Source organism: Erinaceus europaeus, chromosome X (assembly GCF_950295315.1).
Source record: "Erinaceus europaeus chromosome X, mEriEur2.1, whole genome shotgun sequence".
NCBI classification, from domain to species: domain Eukaryota; kingdom Metazoa; phylum Chordata; class Mammalia; order Eulipotyphla; family Erinaceidae; genus Erinaceus; species Erinaceus europaeus.
In genome coordinates, this window is record NC_080185.1 from 84,946,534 (window position 1) to 84,968,850 (window position 22,317).

At 38.4% G+C, this 22,317-nt stretch overlaps 1 protein-coding gene across 2 annotated transcripts in view; it reads left to right on the plus strand.

The window, feature by feature from the left end:
• WNK3 (WNK lysine deficient protein kinase 3) overlaps window positions 1-22,317 on the plus strand; it is a 171,804-nt gene that overhangs the window by 25,203 nt on the left and 124,284 nt on the right. For both annotated transcript variants that reach the window (XM_060183423.1, XM_060183424.1), the window contains exons 5-6: window positions 11,342-11,430; window positions 16,369-16,588. In XM_060183423.1, coding sequence (XP_060039406.1) covers window positions 11,342-11,430; window positions 16,369-16,588 — 309 coding nt within the window. The remainder of the gene's footprint in view (window positions 1-11,341; window positions 11,431-16,368; window positions 16,589-22,317) is intronic.

The following is a 22,317-nucleotide window of genomic DNA, read 5'->3' on the forward strand; positions in this document are numbered from 1 at the left end:
CTTTCAGGACCTCGAAGATAATTTACCTGGTAAAGCTGGTGCTTTGTCATGTGTATAACATATATGAATGCCATGATACTAGATAAAATTCTGTCTCTGTCTTTTTAAAAATATTTATTTTTGACTTTTAAAAAAGATTGTATTTATTTTATTTTTGAGAGAGATGCAGAGAGAGAAACAGAAACAGCTCTGGTTTATGGTAGTGTGGGGAATTCAACTGGGACTTTGGAACCTCAAGCATGAGAGTCTTTTTGCATAATCCTTATGCTATAACCCCCACCCATATTTATTTTTTTTAATGAGAGAGCTACTGAAAGAGAGGGGCAAGAGAGGCCACAGTGCTGTTAAACTCTGGCTTATGGTGGTGCTAGGGATTGAACCTCAGAGTCTCAGGCATGACAGTCTTTTGCATAACCATTATGCTGTTTTCCTCAGTTCTGTTTCTGTACTTTTTGATATAGGCTGTTCTCACAGAAGGTCGTATTGCGTTGTTGTCTTGATTTGCGTTTTTCTGATAATCAATGACTTTGAGAACTTTATATGCCTTTTAGCCATCTGAAGATCTTCCATGAAGAGTATTTTCAGATCTTTCCTTCATTTTAAAAAATTATTGTATTTGTTTATTTTGAATACAGAGAGAAATGGAGAGGAAAGAGAGAGAGAGAGAGAGAGAGAGGGAGAATCATTTACTTCACTGCTCCTGAAGCTTCCCCCTGCAGACATGGACTAGGGGCATTAACCTGAGTCCTTCCATATGGTAGCATATGTGCTTTACTCAGTGTGCCACCTCCTGGCTCCCTTTCCTACACTTTAAAAAAATTATTGGTGATTTAATAATGATTAACAAGATTTTAAGGTAACTGGGGTACACTTTCACACAATTTCCAGCATCAGAGTTCCATGTCCCACTCCTCTATTGGAAGCTTCACTATTCTTTATCCCTCTCTGGGAGTGTGGACCAAAATTCCTTATGGTATGTAGAAGGTGGAAAGTCTGGCTTCTGTAATTGCCTCTCCACTGAACATGAATGTTGGAGGTCGACCCATACTCCCAACATGTTTCTGTCTTTCCTTAGTCGGGTAGAGCCATGGAGAGGTGTGGTTCCAGGACACATTGATGAGGTCATCTGTCCAGGGAGGTCAGGATGGCATCATAGTAGTATCTGCAACTTGGTGGCTGCAAAGCAGTATTATATAAAGAAAATTGTTCAATAAACAGACATCCAAAGATGAGAGTAAGGCAAATGAAACTAGGGTTCTTCATGTGGGAGGAAGCTGGGAAGTCTTTTTTAGGTGTATTCTATGTGGCCTATGATTTTAGTAATTTTTGCTTTAGCCTGATAGCTAGCATGTGAGTGAACTATTTTCTAGGAAGATGATGTCAGAGTTGAAAATAGGACTAGATCAGGGCAGAGTACTTCCCAAATATGAGAAGAGTATATAAATACCATTAACTGTTAACCCCATTGATCTGACCTAGGGCCCATCCATTTCTGTTCATATTTAGCACCAGAGTCTGTGTAACTTCAGTCTCTGTCAGTCTAGGCTCACAATCCATGGTCATGGCTAGGAACATTCTAGGCTGCACTTATTTCGGGACCAATCCAGTTCCTTTAGAGAGTTGGGTAGTCCCTACAATTGCTGCTCTCCACTGAGGGCAAGGACCTAGAAGGCCCACAAGAGGACTTATGATGATATTCCTGATGGAAGTGACCAGTGATGGTGAAGTGAGGTATAGGCTCACTACATCAATGTGAGAATCCAATAATTATCTGACTAGCCCCAGTTGTTGGAGTGGTTTGGAATTGGCCAAAAAGGCCATCATTAAACTGTGCTAGTCTTTTGCCCTAACCAAGTTTTTGTAGCCTTACTTTATCTGACAATGTTAGACTTGAAGTGATTGAGGAAAGTGGGGGGGGGGGTAGGAGAGGGAGGTTTCTAGGCCTGAGTATTAAATAATTGATTATGTACTTTATAGTATCTTCTTTAGGTCTTTCTACTTGCTTGCTGAACTTACTGAACTTACTGAATCTAAGTCTACTTAGAGTAGGTTACTGAGTACTTTTACTTTGAGGTACATGTTTTCCCCTAATTTATGGATACATGTGCACATGCACCCTGTGCCTTAGGCCCTATTCTGGATCTAGAGTCTGTAGCTTTGTTAGGGAATGCACCATTTGAAATGGAACTAGTGCCTCCTCACCATGTTTTACTTCAGACTATATCCAGAGACCCCAAGCCTAAGGTGTCAACTCTTCAACTGGAATAATTTGGCAAGACCTTTTAAAGATGTCATTTTTGTTGCTTAGTTTTGTGAGATTTTTATATATTTTGGTTATTAGCCTTTTGTCTGATGTATGGCATGTACATATCTTCTTTTAATCAGCACAGTGTCTTTCTGTTTGGGTAATAATTCTTTTTGCTGTGAAGGAGCTTTTCAGTTTGATGTTATCCCTTTAGTTTATTTTTGCTTTTGTTTCTCTTGCTGTTGAACTCAAATCTTTGAAGATATTTCCAAAACAGACATTATGTTGTGAGTTCCTTACAATGTTTTCTTCTACATAACTTTTTGTTTCCAGTTCAATAACTAAGTGTTTGATCTATTTTTAGTTGAATTTTGTACATAGTGACAAGTAGTGGTCAGGTTTCATTCTACTGCTAGTGTTTCAAGCACCATTTATTGAAAAGTCTCTCCTTTCTTTGTTTAATTATCTAGACCCCTTTGTAAAAAATAACTATCGAGAGGGGGTAGATAACATAATGGTTATGCAAACAGACTGTCATACCTGAGGCTCCAAAGTCACAGGTTCAGTCCCCCGTGCTCTGGTTAAACAAACAAATACATAAACAAACAAACAAACAAACTATCAAGATGTGTGAGGCCTTATTTTTGGTCTCTCAGTTCTATTTCACTTTGTATCCAGTTGGGGTGTTTCTTTGTTCTAGTACCACACAGTCTTTAAAATAGTTGTATATCAGGAAGTACAGTGACTATTGTTTTTTTTTGTTTTTTATCTTTTGTATTCTTTTAAAATTTATTTTTATTTATTTTTATATTACAGAATTACATATTGACAGGGGTTTGAATCCACACCATTCCCACCACCAGAGTTCTGAATCTTCAGTCTCCCCACTGCAATCCACCGCATTTCCCCTAAAGTTGTAGACATGGGCCAGCCATCTTCTCTACAACTATTTGTCCACATTCATACATAGTTGCCCCTTCTTTTTCTGATTCAATCATCTCTTCCCCTTTAAGCCATTCATAACATCATAGCTACCTTCATATGCCCCTCTCCTTTTCCTTATCTCTCTCTGGGTGCTGATGAAGCTGGAGTGCAGAGCCCTCTTATCTTCATCCTATCATTTCTCCCCCACTGGGAGTATAGATCAAGGTTGTTTATGGGGAGAAGAAGATAGGAGTTCTGGCTTCTGTATCTGCTTCTCTGCTGATCATGGGCATTGACAAGTCAATCCATACCCCCAGCCTGTTTCTATCTTTCCCTACTGGACCAGAGCTCTGGAAATGCGAGGGTCCTGGACACATTGGTGAGGTCATCTGCCCAGAGAAGTCAGTATGGAGTCATGGTAGCATCTGTAACTTGGTGTCTAGAAGATAGCGTGACCTAGATTCTAGATTGACACAAGATGGTTAATGAACAGGAACCAAAAATTAGGATTAGAGCAGATGAGATTAGGGATTTTAGGGTAGAAGAAAGCTAGGAAAACCATTTTAGGCATGTTCCTGGGGGCATACAACTACGGTAGTTTTGCTTAAGTTTGGTAGCTAGCCTGAAGTTGGATGAGAATATTTATTGTCTGATAGAATGGTGTCAGAGTAGAGAAAAGGGCTAGAAAGTTGGATTAGGGCAGGGAATAGCTCCCATTCTTATTTAAAAAAATCTGTGACTAAAATTAACTTTATACCTCCATCCACCTGCTCCAGGGCATATACATACATACATACATATATATATATATATATCACCAGAGCCTGCGTAACCTCTAAGTCCCTATTGGTCTGAGCTTATAGCTCATGGTCACATCTGAGGAGCATTGCAGTCTGCATTCATTTCAGGACCAGTCTTTTTTGAGTGGTAGGGTAGGATACCCCCAGCCTCCCATCAGACACTGAGACTATCCCTACCGTCATTGCTTTATGGTAGAACCAAGGTCCTGAGAGGGCCCACAAGAAGCTGTTCCTTATGGAAGTGACCAGTGGTAGTGGAGAGAGGAACCTTTTAGAGTTCAAAGGCCATCATATGTGTATGGGAATGCAAAGATTCCCTAACTAGGTCCCCAGATGATAAGGTGGTGTGATATTGACCAAGCAGGCCATTATTAAGTGGGCTAGTCTCTTGCCCCTATCCAACTTTTGTAGTCCTATCTCATTATCTTAGATTTTCTCTCAGTTGTTTCTTCTATTTTTTTTTTTTCCTCCAGGGTTATTGCTGGGCTCGGTGCCTGCACCATGAATCCACCGCTCCTGGAGGCCATCTTTTTCCCCTTTTTTTGTTGCCCTAGTTGTTGCAGCCTCGTTGCGGTTATTATTGCCATTGTTGACGTTGCTTTGTTGTTGGATAGGACAGAGAGAAATGGAGAGAGGAGGGGAAGACAGAGAGAGGGGAGAGAAAGATATACACATGCAGACCTGTTTCACCGCCCGTGAAGCGACTCCCCTGCAGGTGGGGAGCCGGGGTCTCGAACCGGGATCCTGACGCCGGTCCCTGCGCTTTGCGCCACGTGCGCTTAACCCACTGCGCCACCGCCTGACTCCCTCCTCTATTATTTTTAACTGAATTTTTATTAAGGTTTCTTAGTGACAAGATTATAAGATGACAGAATATGGGTATAATTCTACACCACTCCTACCACTGAAGCCACTAAAGTTCTGTGTATGCATCTCCCTCCAGTGGTAAACACCATAGTACACCCAAGGTCATAGATATAAGTTGATATATATATATTTTTTTCTTTTTTTCAAGTTCATGTGCTTTAATTCTTTATATTTCACTTATGAGTAAAATCATCCTATAGCAGTCCTTCACTTCCTTACTTCACTAAGCAGAATCACCACCAGTTCCATCCATTTTGTCCCAAAGGAACAATATATACTTTCAAATTGTTGAGTAGTTCTCCATGAATACTACTACTATTGCTTCTCCTCCTCCCCCTTCTCTTTCCCCTTCCCCTTCCTCCTCCTCCTCTTCTTCTTTTTTGCATTTATAAGAGTGCATTTATGAGTGTTTTAAAAATATTTTATTTTATTTTATTTTATTTTAATCAGAGAAAGTGACAGAAAGACCAGAGAGAGCACTGCTCAGTTCTGGCTTATGATGGGGATTGAAACTGGAACCTCAGAGCCTCAAGCATGAAAGTCTTTTGCAAAACTATTATGCTGTCTCTACAGCCCTCAAATGAGTGGATTTTATTCCAGTATTAAAGGCGTTATTTCCCCCTAACTCTTAAGTATTAATAATAGAGTTGTTTCTCCACCCCTCCTCTATATTTTAAACTTTTAGTCAGGAAAATGAAAAGACATGCACTAGAGAAGCATGTGGAGCATTTAGGAAAAGAAGGATTACCATGATGCTCATTTTTATCTATTTTTAAGGACCCATTTTCACTTCCTTTCTAAACCATACCTATATGTATTACAACTTCCAGGTGTGCTTCGTTTTTTCCTTACATTCTCAGTTGTTCCCCAAATCCTCTTCCCTCTCAGTGATGGAGGCTCATCCGTTTTTTTCTCAGTTTATTTGGTGATTCTGGGTCTCTTTTGGTTTCTGATAAACTATGGGGATCACTTCTTCTATTTCCAAAGTGTACCAGAGTTCCTTTTTCTTTTTCTCCTTATCTTCGCTTAACACTTGTTGGTGCAATTTTTTGTTGTTGTATGTCTTTCTCATTTGTGTAGTCCTGATTTAATTTCCCTTGTTAGTGGTACTGAATCTTCAAATAATCTCTGACATTTAAGATCCTGAAGTGTTTCACCTGTGTTTCCTTCTTCCCTCCCTCCCTCCATATTTTTTTTCTCTCTCTTTCTTCCACCAGGGTTATTCGTATCTACTGCTCCTGGAGGCTATTTTCCCTTTTGTTGCCCTAGTTGTTTATCATTGTTGTTATTATTGTTCTTATTGCTGTCATCGTTGTTGGATAGGAAAGAGAGAACTTGAGAGAGGAGGGGAAGACAGAGAGGTGGAGAGAAAGATAGACATCTGCAGACCTGCTTCACCGCTTGTGAAGCGACCCCCCCCCCTTCACATGGGGAGCTGGGGCTCAAACTGGGATCCTTATGCCGGTCCTTGCGCTTTGTGCCACGTGTGCTTAACCCGCTGCACTACTCCATAGCCCCCCACCTATGTTTTCATTTAAGTATTTTATACTTTCAGGTCTAATAATCCAATGTTTATTACATTTGAGTTAATTTGGGTGTATGGTGTTAAATACGCTTTCATTTCTCTTTGATTTGCAATCTAGTCTTTTTTATGATTTCATACCTGCACGATTCTGCCACTCCCAGCATACTTTTTACCTCAGATACCAGGTGAGAGATGGGGAACAAGAGAGATACCATGACACTGTTTCACTTTTCCCCAAGCTTCCTGTTTGTATGGTGCTTGGATGTGGTGTCAGGGACTTTATCCTGGGTCTTCCTGCATGTTGTGCTGTGTGACTTAGTGGGTAAGTTATATCCTGACAATGTAGTTTTGTTGTTTAATGTCTTGCTCTCCAGTTTTCCCAACACTATTTGTTGAAGAACGTTCCTTTCCCTTTGCATAGAATTAGCACCTGTGTGACATATTAGATACCCATACATGTAGTTTATTTCTGGAATCTATTCCTTGGTTTGAGTACCTTTTTTTCTGTTCTTTTCTGTGGAACTGCCTTCATCAATTTTATAAGGCAGTTTGGCAGTGGCAAACTCCTTTAATTTTTATGTATCTGAAATAGCCTTTGCTTCTACCTTCTATTTGAAAGATGATTTTTCAAGACAAACTATTCTTTGCTAGCAGTTCTTATCTTTTAGTAGTTTGAATATGCACGTCTATGTTCTCCTGGCTCATAGAATTTTAGATGAGAAGTCTAATGAAAGCTTAATAGTGTTGTATTTATGCACTTCATTCTTCCTTTTTATTTGGGTTTTCTCTTTACTTCATGAATGTCTATGTTCTGGTCAATTTCCAGATTTTTTTTTTTTTTTAGTATTTTAGCTGTTGTTTCCTTAACAGTGATCTCTGCTCCCTTCTGTCGTTTCCTTCTGCAATTCACATTCTCTTATATCTACTTTTCTAGTGCAGTTGCTTTATTTTTCCTAAACTTTCTTTCTCCTCTTTCCTTTTGGTGACTGTGTTCATGTTACCCTGTAACCCCTATACCTTTCATGGTTAAATCTACTTATTAAGCTTTCCCACTGGACCTGAATATCATTGAAATTTATCTTCACACCCTGTATGTTTTGAATTTTTCCTTCAAAGCTCTATCTTGCTCCTGTGTTAAGATGAGAGTTTCTGATTTCATTAATGGTTTTCATGATAAATTTCCTAAATTCTTTTTTTTTTTTACTGTTGTAGTTATTATTGTTGTTGTTGTTGATGTCATCGTTGTTGGATAGGACAGAGAGAAATGGAGAGAGGAGGGGAGGACAGAGAGTGGGAGAGAAAGATAGACACCTGCAGACCTGCTTCACCGCTTGTGAAGCGACTCTCCTGCAGGTGGGGTCCGAGGGCTGGACCTTGGACCCTTACGCCGGTCCTTGAGCTTTGCTCCATGTGCACTTAACCCGCTGTGCTACTGCCTGACTCCCATAAATTTCCTAAATTCCTTATCCTATAAGTGTTCCAGTGCTGCATCTTTATGTATTTGTACTGTGGTCTTATTTTTTGTAGGAAATTGCTACATTTTGCAAAAAGAAATGCCTATAAACTTTTCTGTGTTTACACACTAGCTTGGCTTCTGTTCTTGGCTTTAATGTTGGATTTCTTCTTTGTTTATGAGATTGTTGTTGGTGGAGGAGAGGATAATAGGAACAGTGATAATCTTTTATATCAATAGCACAAGGCATTGTGGTAATATGTGTGGAATGTACTTGGCCTAGCAGGAGATTTCCACCATTTACCCAGAGTTTCCATACCCCCATTGCTGGCAGTAGAGCACAATCAGTGCTCAATTGGGTAAATACTCGATCTTGCACTCTGATTTTTTTACTCAGGTAGATGTCTTTAGAGGAGAGGCACTTAACCAGTCTATATAGAACTTAGTTAGCAGGTCCTAACTGACTTTCTTTTTTGCTACAAAGGTGAGTTCTTGTAGATAGTTAAGTACCTTAACTCCCTTGGGAAGTTCCCTGGGAGTTTTGAGCCCTCAGCCTCTTCTCTTTCCTGGATGAAAACATGTATTTTACTGTAGTGGTAACTAGTAACCATTGAGTCTTTACCACCCATGTGTCTACCTACCTTCAGAGAATGATGTATCTTACAGACAGTTTCACCTGTGCTGTGGTGATCTTCTGTGATGTGGCATTTTTATTGTTTTAAATTGTTATTTTAGTGGAGTGTGATTTGCTGATGACTAATCCTCTGTGGCTCCAACTCTGGAGGCATAATTGGCTCTAAGGAACTGACCTGAGCCTGTTCTACTGCAATATACATGTAATGTGTGAACCTTGTTTTAATCTTTAATTTTGTTTTAAGCAAATCTTAAGGTGTCAGTTAGACAAATTTGGAAAATGTGAACTTGAACTGTATTTTAGATGATAAGAAGGAATTTTTGGTTGTTGTTGTAAGTTGGGTAATGACATGATATCTATCTAGTCACAAATAGATTAAATGATAGATGAATGAATTAGGTTCAGAACTTTCCAGGATTAAATAATATGTAATGGCTAAAACAAAGTTTACAAAATGGAGCTTCCTGCCGTTTATCTGTTACAATTGTTTTACTTTTGAGTATATTTGGAATTTTGTATAATTAAGATTTTTTAATTATTATTATTTTTATTGTTGTTGGATATGACAGAGAGAAATGGAGAGAGGAGGGGAAGACAGAGAAGGGAAGACAGAAAGATAGACACCTGCAGACCTGCTTCACTGCCTGTGAAGTGACACCCCTGCAGGTGGGGAGCCGGGGGCTTGAACCGGGATCCTTTTGCAGGTCCTTGCAATTGCGCCACCTGCGCTTAACCCACTGCACTACCGCCTGACTCCCAATTAAGATTTTAAAAAAATATATGGCTATATAATTTTCTTAGTTTTGGACAGGTATATGTAGAAAAGTTTATTCTTGATTTCTTTTTTTAATATTTATTAATTCCCTTTTGTTGCCTTTGTTGTTTTGTTATTATTATTGTTGTTATTGATGTCATTGTTGTTGGATAGGACAGAGAGAAATGGAGAGCGGACGGGAAGACAGAGATGGGGAGAGAAAGATAGACACCTGCAGACCTGCCTCACCGCTTGTGAAGTGACTCCCCTGCAGGTGGGGAGCCGGGGGCTCGAACCGGCATCCTAATGCTGGTCCTTGTCCTTCGCTCCATGTGTGCTTAACTCGCTGCGCTACCTCCTGACTCCCTATACTTGATTTCTTAAGTTGCAGCATCCTGATTATTTTCAACTAGGACCCTACAGAAAGTCTGTAGCTACCCTACACTGGTGAAAGAGTAAGAGATCAGTGTACATATCAAAGAGTGATATATATGTATATATGTATATATGTATGTATATTAACATAACACTATTTTAAGTGTTGCTTTCTTATTGTTAAAATCACAAAATGCCATATCAGAATTCAGATTTCCATATAGATTTAAGCTTGGATTTGGTGTCCAATTTGACTCCTGATTTTTCCATATTTTCTAGTATATTTCACTCAGCAGCACAGGTTTAGACAACACATGTGTGAACTGTACACATCCACTTACATGTAAATTTAGATGATTGTGACACCTTGAAAAAAATTTACAGCTGAACCACATAGCCTAGAAACATTGAAATTATTAAGAGAAGTTAGGTATATTTTGAATGCATAAAATATATGCAGATAATAGGTTTTTTCTTCCATTTACTACATTAATGATATGCTTAAATCTTTTGTAGAGTGAATATTTAGGGCCAGATAAATAGCTCAGTGGTAGGTGATCTTCCTTGCCATGTACATGAGCCAAGTTCTAGTTCAGACATCACAGGGGAGTGCATCAAACACCAGTAGAAGATCTTGTGCTGTGGTATCACCTCTTCTGTCTCTCCTTATATCTCTGTCTCTTTATCTGAACTAAAATGTGGTCTAGGGGTAGTGAAATTGCACATGGCACCAGAAAAAAAGTGACACTTTATCAAAACTTATACATACAAACACAGGCCAAACACTGCAACACACAGAAGAAATATAAACTAATGTAGTGATGGATTTATATGGTAAACAGTTAAGTTAAATTTATAGTATTGATATGGTACAGTTCTGTAAATATATTGTCTTTTATGATTACCTTACACTATCTTTTCTCCAGTTTACATTGTTGTAATATGGTATATAATACACATAATATAAAAATGTGTTCATCAATGGTTTATGTTCTTAAGTAGGGCTTCCAGTTGGCAGCAGGTTATAAGTAATTAAGTTCTGGAGAAATTGTGTGTTTAAGGAGGGTTTGTTGTCCCTAACTCTCTTTAAAGTCAGATGTATATGATTTGGGGCTTTCTGAATTCACATCCAGAAAGATACTATGGAAGCCCAAAACTGTATCATATATTACCTCAGTCCATGAAAATTATTTCACTATATTTTTCTATTAAATTATATCCATTAAAATCACTACAGTGATCTTACTTGGGTTACTTTTCAATAGGAAATTTGTAATAAGTTGTAAAAGTATGAAAAACAAATACATTCAGGTAGTGAACAATTATTATGGAAACAGCCTTGAAATGTATTGATTTTGAATATTCTTCATAGACTGACTTTTATTTGGAATTTTGTTCAAGAGTTTTAATTATTTGGCTTTTATGATTCTAAAAATGTTTATTATATTTTGTTAATTGTCTTGCATTGTATATACATTTTAGAATATCATTTTTCCAATACTTAATATTAAATATGAAAATTAATCATCATGTATTAACTACTTTCAAAACATATATAGTTCCTATAAAATACCAGCATATATATTACTGAATCTAGGTAATTATTTGTAAAGCTATAGCAAAATCCTTGTCAAAGAGATTATTAAAACTTAGCATTGTATATTTCATTTAAAACATGATTTGGTTGTAAAAATTTTAGTAAGTTATGTTGACTTGGATTTTCAGTTGATTAATTTGTGATTAAAAATGATTTTTTTCTCCCAGGGCATAAAACCAGCCAGTTTCAATAAAGTTACTGATCCTGAAGTGAAAGAAATAATTGAAGGATGTATTCGTCAAAACAAATCTGCAAGGTGGGTACAAATGAAATGACAGTTAAGCATCCATGACTGTTTCCTGATCTTTGAATCATGCTGGGTGTGGCTTTTGGAGTGTAATCTAAAACATTCTGTCTAGAGCAAAGTTTATAAGTGCCTTTCATTTGTCAATTTAGACTTTGATAGTCTGTATAGAATATCTCTCAAGGGGAGTCGGGCGGTAGCACAGCGGGTTAAGTGTACATGGCACGAAGCGCAAGGACCAGCATAAGGATCCCGGTTCGAGCCCCCGGCTCCCCACCTGCAGGAGGAGTCGCTTCACAAGCGGTAAAGCAGGTCTGCAGGTGTCTATCTTTCTCTCCCCCTCTGTCTTCCCCTTCTCTCTCCATTTCTCTCTGTCTTATCCAACAATGACAGCAACAACTACAACAATAAAACAACAAGGGCAACAAAAAAGTGAATAAGTTAATTTAAATTTAAATATTTTAAAAAAGAATATCTCTCAAAATGGCATTTACTTGGATATGTTTCTGTGTGTTGTGACTAGCTTTCGTCACCTTCAGCCATCAATTTAACAGTCAGTGTCCATCCCCTAGATACTTGCAGACCTGCTTTGCCACTAGCAGAAGCTCAAACCTGGATACTTGAGTGGGTCCTTGCACTTAACTAGGTGCTCCTCCACCCAGTCCCCCACTCTGTGTTTTTCTTGTGGACAATTCCTTTTGTTTTAGCTTATATTTCCCTTTCATTTGAAGGTTGTATAGTTATATACTTATTATTTCCACTAATATCTAATTGACTGTGCCTCATTTTGATTCGTTTTTTATGTTTAATGTTGCTCATCTGAAAATAAAGCCACTAATGTAAAACATGCTTAATTGTAGCTTTTTATATTTATTTATTAGTAATTTAATAATGATTAACAAGATTGTAAGATAACAGGGTTATAATACAGTTGCCATCACCATTAGTTTCCATTGGAAACACCCCTATTCTTTATCCCTCTGGGAGTATGGACCAACATTCTTTATGGGGTGCAGGAGGTAGAATGTCTAGCTTCTATAATTTGTAGCTTTTTCCCCTTTTTAAAATTGTTTTATATTTATTAATTTATTTTCCCTTTTGTTGCCCTTGTTTTTTATTATTGTTGTTATTAATGCCATCATTGTTAGGTAGGACAGAGAGAAATGGAGAGAGGAGGGGAAGACAGAGGGGGAGAGAAAGATAGACACCTGTAGACCTGCTGCGCTACTGCCCGACTCCCTGTAGCTTTTTTTTAATTGAAGCTTTATTATAGGACTTTCTTACTATTTATCTCAAAAGGAACTATCTAGCTATATATTTTTAATTATGATAAAAATTTAATCATTTGAAGTATACTATTTAATAGCATTAACTACATTCATTTTGTTATAAAGCTTTACTGCTATTTTAATTTTTTTATTATTCCAAACTCTGTACTAACTAAGCAATAACTTCCCATTCTCTTTTCCTTTCCTGGTCACCTCTACCTTACTTCTTGTTTCTGTGAATTTTCTTACTCCAAGTACCTGATATGAGCGGATTCATACAATATCTATTATTTTGTATTGGCTTATTTTAATTGGCATTAATAATTGCATTGTTGTTTATTGTTTTAGCATTTATATATTTTTTAATATTTTTATTTATTTATTATTGGGTAGAGACAGAGTGAAATTGAGAATGGAGGTGGAGATTGAAAGAGAGAGGGAAAGATAAGGGGTGCGCTCAGTTGAGAGCACATGTTATAATGTGCAAGGACCCTGCTTCAAGTCCCCTGACCCCACCTGTAGCGAGGAAGCTTCACAACTGGTGAATCACAAGTGATGAAACAGGGCTACAGGTGTGTCAATTTCTCCCTCTTTATCTCCTTCCAATAAATGAATAAATATATAAATAAACAAACAAATAAATAAATAAATAAGAGAAAGAGAGATACCCGAACCCCTGCTTCACCACTCATGAAACTTTCCTTCTGTGGGTGGAGAACAGGGGCTAGAACCTGGGTCTTTGCACATTGTAATATACACTTAATTAGGTGCACTTTTTCCTGGCCTCTATTTTTTAAAGGTGCATCAGTAGAACATGCTTCACTATTTTCTCTATTAAGGGCAATAACAGTTGCCTTTTTATTTTTTAATTTTTATTTATAAAATGGAAATATTGACAAAACTGTAGGATAAGAGGGGTACATTTCTACACAGTGCCCATCCCCAGAGCTTCATATCCAATCCCCTCCCCTGATAGCTTTCCTATTTTTTATCCCTTTGGGAGTATGGACCCAGGGTCATTATAGGGTGCAGAAGGTGGAAGTTAATTCTTTTGTAATTGCTTCTCCATTGAACACGGGCATTGGCAAATAGATCCATACTCCCAGCCTGTCTCTCTTTCCCTAGTGGGGCAAGGATATGGGGAGGTGGGGCTCCAAGACACATGGTGGGGTCATCTTCCCAGGGAAGTCAGGTTGGCATCATGGTAACATCTGGAAACTGGTGACTGAAAAAGAGTTAAGATAGAAAGCAGAGCAAATTACTGATTAATCATGAACCTAAAAGCAAGAATATTGCAGGTGAAGATTTGGGGTCTTCATTTTGGAAAAAGCTCATAGGTCTATTTTATTATTTTTTGTTTGTTTATTTTTCTTACCAGAGCACTGTTGAACTCTTACTACTGGTGGTGCCATGGATCCCTCTTGGGTCTTTTTATAGGCAAATCCCATGTGCTACTGCCGCTACATCTCCTCAGCAGCAGAAATTTTCTCTTGAAAGCTGAATAATTTGTCATTGTATATATACACAGCACTTTTTCTTTTTTTTTAAACATTTAATTTTTAAAATTTATTTATTTTCCCTTTTGTTGCCCTTGTAGTTATTATTGTTGTTATTGATGTCGTTGTTGGATAGGACAGAGAGAAATGGAGAGAGGAGGGGAAGACAGAGGGGGAGAGAAAGATAGACACCTGTAGACCTGCTTCACTGCCTGTGAAGCGTCTCCTCTTCAAGTGGGGAGCTAGGGTCTCGAACTGGGATCCTTACGCTGCCCCTGTACATCGCGCCACATTCACTTATCCCGCTGCACTACCACCCGACTCCCACACAGCACTTTTTCTGTATTTCTTTATCTCTTGATGTATACGTGGGTTACGTCTACCTTTTTGGCTATTGTAACTAGTGCTGCATAAGCATTGATATCTGTTTATCCCCACTTTTTGTTATACAACTTAGAGCAGAACTACTGAATCATGTGGTAGTACAGCATTTAGTCTTTTTTTTAATTTTTAAAATATTTATTTATTCCATTTTATTGCCCTTGTTGTTTTATTGTTGTAGTTATTGATGTTGTCATTGTTGGATAGGACAGAGAGAAATGGAGAAAGGAGGGGGAGAGAAAGACACCTGCCGACCTGCTTCACCGCCTGTGAAGCGACCCCCCCTGCAGGTGGAGAGCCGGGATCTCGAACCAGGATCTTTATGCCGATCCTTGCGCTGGCCCTTGCACAGGACCTTGCACTTTGTGCCACCTGCGCTTAACCCGCTGCGCTACCGGCCGACTCCCATATTTAATCTTCCGTGGAACCACCAAGCTTTTTCCAGTGACCACACCATTTTGCATTCCAGATGCACACACGTGGCTTCTAATTTCTCATTGTTCTTGTCTGCACTCGTTTCTATTTTTTATAATATTCATTCTAATAGATGTTAAATGGGATTTCATTGTGATTTTATATGCATTACCCTAATTATTAAAGATAGTGAATATTTTCCTCATTATTAATGATCCATCTGCATATCTTCTTTACATAAATATCTATTAAGTGAGGCAAATAATACTATGTTGAAGAAGCCATTTTGTTTGGATTCTGATCATTGTTTGCAGACATTTTTAATTAAAATATATTACCAAATAACACTGGGAATAAAAGGATCCATGACATATTATAATGCCAAGAACATAGGCTTCAATATTAGACTAAGATTCAAGTCTAGACTCACACCTAGTCAGTGTAATGTTGAATTACTATAGTTACTTAGCTACTCCTTAAAACAGTTTGGTTAAAAAGACAGTGAAGCTTATAAAATACTTAATAACTAGTGTTTATTATATGGTATGTTCTGTTGCTATTACTGTGTTTCTTAGTAAGAATACTTCAGCAAAATTTTCATTTAAAGGCAGTGGGTATAACTTGGTTTGTTTTCTTAAACATAACTTTCCTTCATCTTAAAACTACTTAGTATGGGGAAGTCGGGTGGTAGAGCAGCGGGTTAAGCGCACATGGCGCAAAGTGTGAGGTTATGTAAGGATCCGGGTTCGAGCCCCTGGCTCCCCACCTGCAGGGGAGTCGGTTCACAGGTGGTGAAGCAGGTCTGCAGGTGTCTATCTTTCTCTCCCCCTCTCTGTCTTCCCCTCCTATCTCTATTTCTCTCTGTCCTATCCAACAATGGCTACATCAATAACAATAACTACAACAATAAAACAACAAGGGCAAGAAAAGGGAATAAATAAATAAAATATTTTAAAAACTACTTAGTATGAGCAAATATTTCATTTTTTAAATTTACTTGTCTTTTGAGCATTCTCTATCCCTCTGGGAGCATGGACCCAGGGTCATTGTGGGTTGCAGAAGGTAGAAGGTCTGGCTTCTGTAATTGCTTCCCCGCTGAACATGGGCATTGACTGGTCGGTCCATACTCCCAGTCTGCCAAGAGAAATTTTAAAATAAGAATAATTTGAAAATATTATACATTTACTTTATGAGAGAAAGCAGCCAGAGTACCTCTGCACTTTTGCATATGTAGTACCATTATATATATACGATATATGCACTCTTATCCACTGACCCATCTCCCTGTCAAAGTTGTTACTTTAATACAATTTATTTTATATTTGGAGGGATCTGTAGTTTGCTTATATTGAAAGACTTGATAATGAGATATAATGTGTTTTGTTTACTAGGTTGTCTATCAGGGACCTACTAAACCACACATTTTTTGCTGAGGATACCGGACTGAGGGTGGAGTTAGCAGAGGAAGGTGATTGCTCAAATTCATCCCTGGCTTTAAGACTGTGGGTTGAAGACCCTAAAAAATTGAAAGGCAAGCATAAAGATAACGAAGCTATTGAATTCAGTTTCAATTTAGAAACAGATACACCGGAAGAAGTAGCATGTGAAATGGTAAGTGATTCTTATCACTATTCCCTCAGCAACCCCCTCTACCTTATTCCCAGTTCATTTTAGGGTTAATACCTATTTCCTTCTCACTGTTCTTTCTTTTCATTTTCTCCTTTCCTTTATTTAAATTGTTATTTTATTGTAAAATATGTAATTACAACAGAATATCTTAAAATTATATATGCAGTATAAAGGACATTAAATTATGTGTTACATTTGTTTAAAAAGTGATAACTGCTGGTACCTTTGAGTTCAGTCATTGGTGTTGTCCTCACATTTGCATTCCTCAGTCCAGACTTGTATATCACTCATTCTTTTGCTTTTCATTATAGTTTAGCTAAACAATGCGTATATTGTTTTTAGTTTGTTTGTTTTGAAACCTAGGTGGCAAGCTTACAACTAGATGGCTCCTGAAGTTACTGTTAGGTAAAGATGTCCAGAAGCTTGTCTAATAATAAGTAACATAGTCATTTTTCATATATTTCTGTGCAATTTGTATGTCTTCTTTGAGAAAATTTTCTGATCTTTTATCAACTTTTGTATTGAATATATATATATATATATATATATATTCCTTGTCATATGTTTGCTGTACAAGTAATTTCTGACCATAGACTGCTTTTTTTATACTTATGGGGGGTATCTTTTATGTGAAAAGCTTTTTAATTTTATGTAGTACACTTCGTATATTCTTGCTTTCGTTTCCCGTGCCAATGGGGTTAAATGTCCAACATGTCTCTGATGTTAAAATTCTTAATTTTTTAACCTGTGTTACCTTGTGTATATTTTAAAGTTTCATGTCTAAAATAGGCAAATCTTCAATTAATGGACCAACTCATGTTGAGTTAATTTTGTTGTATGATGTTAGGTGTTGGTTTTGGTGAAATTAACTATATGTGGTAGTTCAGTTTTCTGGACACCATTTTACAAGATGTTCATTTAATATTAATGAGAGGAGGGATCCTTACCTAGCACTGTTCAGCTCTTGCTTACAGTGGTGCTTGGGACTGAACCTGGAACCTCAGAGCTTCAAGTATGAGAATCTTTTGCATAATAATTTTGGTTTCTCCCCAGTCCCCAACACCATTTTTGAAGAGACGTTTATGATTTTATTGTATGGGTGTATGTGAGTTACATTTCTGGTTTCTCTATTCTCTTTCATTGCCCCAAATGGCTGGCTGTTTTTGTTCTAATACCATACTGTTTTATTTGTTTTGCAATGGAAGATGGGAATTCTTTTTAACAGCATCAGTTTGGGAACATTATGAAGATTGTGTTTTACAAAGGATAGACTTAATTAAAGCAACTTCCTGAGTTAAATCTATTAACAAAGTAAACAAAGTACCCAGTCTCCCTTTGAGAAGTGGGACAGTCCCTACCATTGTTCTATTGTTCCACATTGAGGGCAAGGTCCTGTAGAGGCCCACAGGAGGGTCCATGATGCTGTTCCTGATGGAGATGACCAGTGATGGCAGAGAGAGGGATCTGTTAGAGGTCTAGGCCCATCATATCTATGTGGGAATCCCAGGATTCCCTGACTAGGGCTCCAGATGATGGGGTGGCCTGGTAGTGACCAAAAGAGCCATCATTAAAATATTGGGTGGGAGTTGGGCGGTAGCACAGCAGGTTAAGTGCAGGTGGCGCAAATGCAAGGACCCAAATAAGGGTCCTGGTTTGAGCCCCCGGCTTCCCACCTGTAGGGTAGTTGCTTTACAGGCGGTGAAGCAGGTGTCTATCTTTCTCTCCTCCTCTCTGTCTTCCCCTTCTCTCTCCATTTCTCTCTGTCCTGCCCAACAACGACATCAATAACAGCAACAATAATAATTACAACACTAAAACAAGGGCAATAAAAGGGAATAATTTTTTTAATATATATTTTTTGGGGGGGTTGGGCATTAGTGCAGCGGGTTAAGCGCACATGGCTCAAAGCGCATGGATCAGCATAAGGATCCAGGTTTGAGCCCCTGGCTCCCCACCTGCAGGGGAGTCACTTCACAGGTGGTGAAGCAGGTCTGCAGGTGTCTGTCTTTCTCTCCCCCTTTGTCTTCCCCTCCTCTCTCCATTTCTCTCTGTCCTATCCAACAACGAACGACATCAACAACAACAATAACAATAATAACCACAACAAGGCTACAACAACAAGGGCAACAAAAGGGTGGGGGGAAAGGCCTCCAGGAGCAGTGGATTCATAGTGCGGGCACTGAACACCAGCAATAACCCTGGAGGCAAAAAAAAAGTATAAAATATGCCAGATTGTTAAAGAATAGGAAAGCTATCAAGGGAGGGGATGGGATATGGAATTCTGGTGGTGGCAGTTGTGTGGAGTTGTACCCCTCTTATCCTATGGTTTTTTCAGTGTTTCATTTTTATAAATAATTTTAAAATATGGCAGTCACTTGCCCTTATACAGTTTTTGTAGTCCTTACTTTATCTGACAAGGTTAGGCTTAGAGTGACTGAGGGAAGTGAAATAAGAAGTAGGTGAGGAGGGTATCTAAGTCTAAGTAGAAACTTTTTGATTAAGTACTTGCCTTTTTTAAGACTGTCTTTTTAAAGGTCTTTTTACTTGCTTGCTGCACTTATTGAGTCACTGAAAACTGTTGTGGACTTTTACTTTAAAGTGTTTATTTTCTCCTAACTTATGAATGCATGTGCACATATACTCTTATCTCATGGGCTCTGGTCTATATTCAGGTTCTGCAGCTTTGTTAGGAAGTTCACCACCCAGAATGTGATTAAGGAGTCCTATGAGCTAGGGAAGGACTCACCAGCGTAATGGAGCTGGTGTCTCTGGACACCTTCCGAAGTGAAACATGTCAAGGTGGTACTGGTTGCATTTATTTGTTTGAGATCAGTAGATGCTGTATCAAATGGTATGAAGCATGAAGGAAAACGAGCAAAGCCCAAGAGGTTCCAGAATTGGAGATTATGGGTTTTATAGAGAATGGGGAAGGTCCCTGTTTTCTTAGAGTTTAAGAAGATAGTTATTATTATAACCAAGTTACTTGGGAATTTGTTTTACTTTTAAAATCCCATGGCTAGGATTTACTATAACTTATAAGACCTTACCATGATTTATGTCATTTAATGCTATTTACAAATAACTGTATCTTATATTCTGATAAGACCAGTTTCTTCTGATCTCCCTGGTCTAAGATTATAGGTGATTTAATATTTCAAACAACAAATCATTATTAAAAATATATTAACAATTTGAGCCCACGGTTAAAATTCAGTCAGATTACCAATTTAACAGTTTAGGTGCTTAGATTGAAGGGATATATATTCAGAATATATATTTCTGGGGCCTATGCATCAAAATGTTCAAGTCATTCAATCTTTTCTTCCCCTCTCATGTAGGTCAAATAGTGGTGCACCACTGCCTAGCCTATGAAAAGTCTTGATGTGATTTTTTTTTTACATTGTCAAATTTTTTTGTAATTTTTTGCTAGCTGGGCATTCAACATCACCACTGATGATGTCATACATGATGTCATGAGGGAGACAACTATCAACATTGTAACCTGCAAACTGAGCAGTCCCCAAGATCTCTTTGATGGTTCCAGAGAGTTCTCTAGCAGAATATCAGTGCCACAAAGATGATATTTACACTGTGCTTAATATTTTTCTGCTTCTTTATGTCTTTGATGGTTTCTTTTTTAAAATAATTTTTCTTTATAAAAAGGAAACACTGACAAAAACCATAGGATAAGAGAGGTACAACTCCACACAGTTCCCATCACCAGAACTCCATATCCCATTCCCTACCCTGATAGCTTCCCTATTCTTTATCCCTCAGGGAATACCCACGGTCATTGTGGGGTGCAGAAGGTGGAAGGTTTGGCTTCTATAATTGCTTCCCCACTGAACATGGGTGTTGACATGTCGATCCATACTTCCAGCCTGTCTCTCTCTTTCTCTAGTGGTGTGGGGCTCTGGGGAAGCGGGGCTCGAAGACATATTGGTGGGGTCCTCTACCCAGGGAAGTCCAGTTGACATGTTAGCATCTGGAACCTGGTGGCTAAAAGAAGAGTTAACATATAAAGCAAAACAAATTGCTGACTAATCATGAACCTAAAGGTTAGAATATTGCAGATGAAGATTTGGGGGTCTCCATTTTGTAGATAGTTAGTAGGCCTATTTTAGTTATATTCCAAAGGGCCCATGACTATACTAGTTTTTTTAAAACTTTTATTTTTACTGTTGTAGTTATTATTGATGTTGTTGTTGTTGGATAGGACAGAGAGAAATGGAGAAAGGAGGGGAATACAGAGAGGGGGAGAGAAAGATAGACGCCTGAAAAACTGCTTCACCACCTGTGCTTAACCCACTGTGCTACTGCCTGACTCCCTATTTTTTTCTTTTTTTCCGGAGCCTGACATCTGATATGCAAGTGGACCAAAGTTGGTATCTGGGGAGATGATGTCATGACTGGAAAAAGGACCAGAAAGCTGATCAGGGAAGAGAGTAGCTCCCAAATATGGGAATGGTGTATAAATATTGTTGACTGTAAACCCCATAGATTTGATGTGATCTGGGGCCCATATTCGGCTTAGGAGCCTATGTGACCTCTTCATGCCTGTAGATGTGAGCTCACATTCTGTGGTCATGAGTAGGAATGTTCTAGCTGCCCCAATTTCAGAACCCATCTTCCTCAGGTGGAACACAGAGTATGTTGTCCATCCTCCCTTCAGAGGATGGAACATTCTCTACCGTTGTTGATCCATGTTGAGGGCAAGGTCCTATGGGGGGCCCACAAAGGGGTCTTTTTTGTTGTTCCTGATAGAGATGACCAGTAACAATGGAGAGAGGGATTTATTTGAGGTCTAGGCCCATCATGTCTGTTTGGGAATCTCAGGACTTCCCAACTAGGGCCCCTGCTGTTGGGGTGGCCTGATAGTGACTAAAGAGTCATCATTAAAGTATGCCAGTCTCTTGCCCTTATTCAACTTTTGTAGTCCTTACTTTGATAAGGTTAGCTTTGGAGTGAGTGAAGGAAGTATAATAGGAAGCAGGTGAGGAGGTTGTCTAAGTTTAAGTAGACACTATTCATTAGGAACTTTATAGTATCTTTTTAGATCTTTCTACTTGCTTGCTGCATATATTAACTCACTTCAGACTATTGTGCACTTTTGCATTCAGGTATATATTTTGCCCTAATTTATGGATGCATGTGAACATATGCCCTGTCTCATGGGACCTGGTCTATATGTAGGTTTTGGGACTTTGTTAAGAAGTGAACAAACTGAAATGGAATTAGAGAATCCTATGAGAGAAAAGGTCTCACCTGAGTAATGAGTAATTCCACACCTGATATCTCTGGACACAGTCTGAAGTGAAGCTTGCTGAGGTGGTACTCATTGTATTGGTTAGGTTGAGATCATCAGATGCAATATCATTTGGTATGAATTGACAGAAGCATGCAGGTTAGTGAGCCCCACCCTAGAGGTTCCAGGACTGGGGTAAATAAAGGCTCTATAGAGGAAGCAGGAGGTTCCTGCTCTCTTATGGTTTAAGAAGGCAATAGATAGTTATTGCTGTAATCAAATTATTTGGCAATTGGGTTAACTTTGAAAGATCACTTTGTAAGGTTTTGCTGTATCATCCACAACATAACCATAATTTATGTCCTTTGACATTATTTGTATATAATTATGTCTTATAGAATAATGTCATCGGTTACTTCTGTTCTCCCTGGTCTAATCTTTTAAGAGAGTCAACATTTCAAAGACT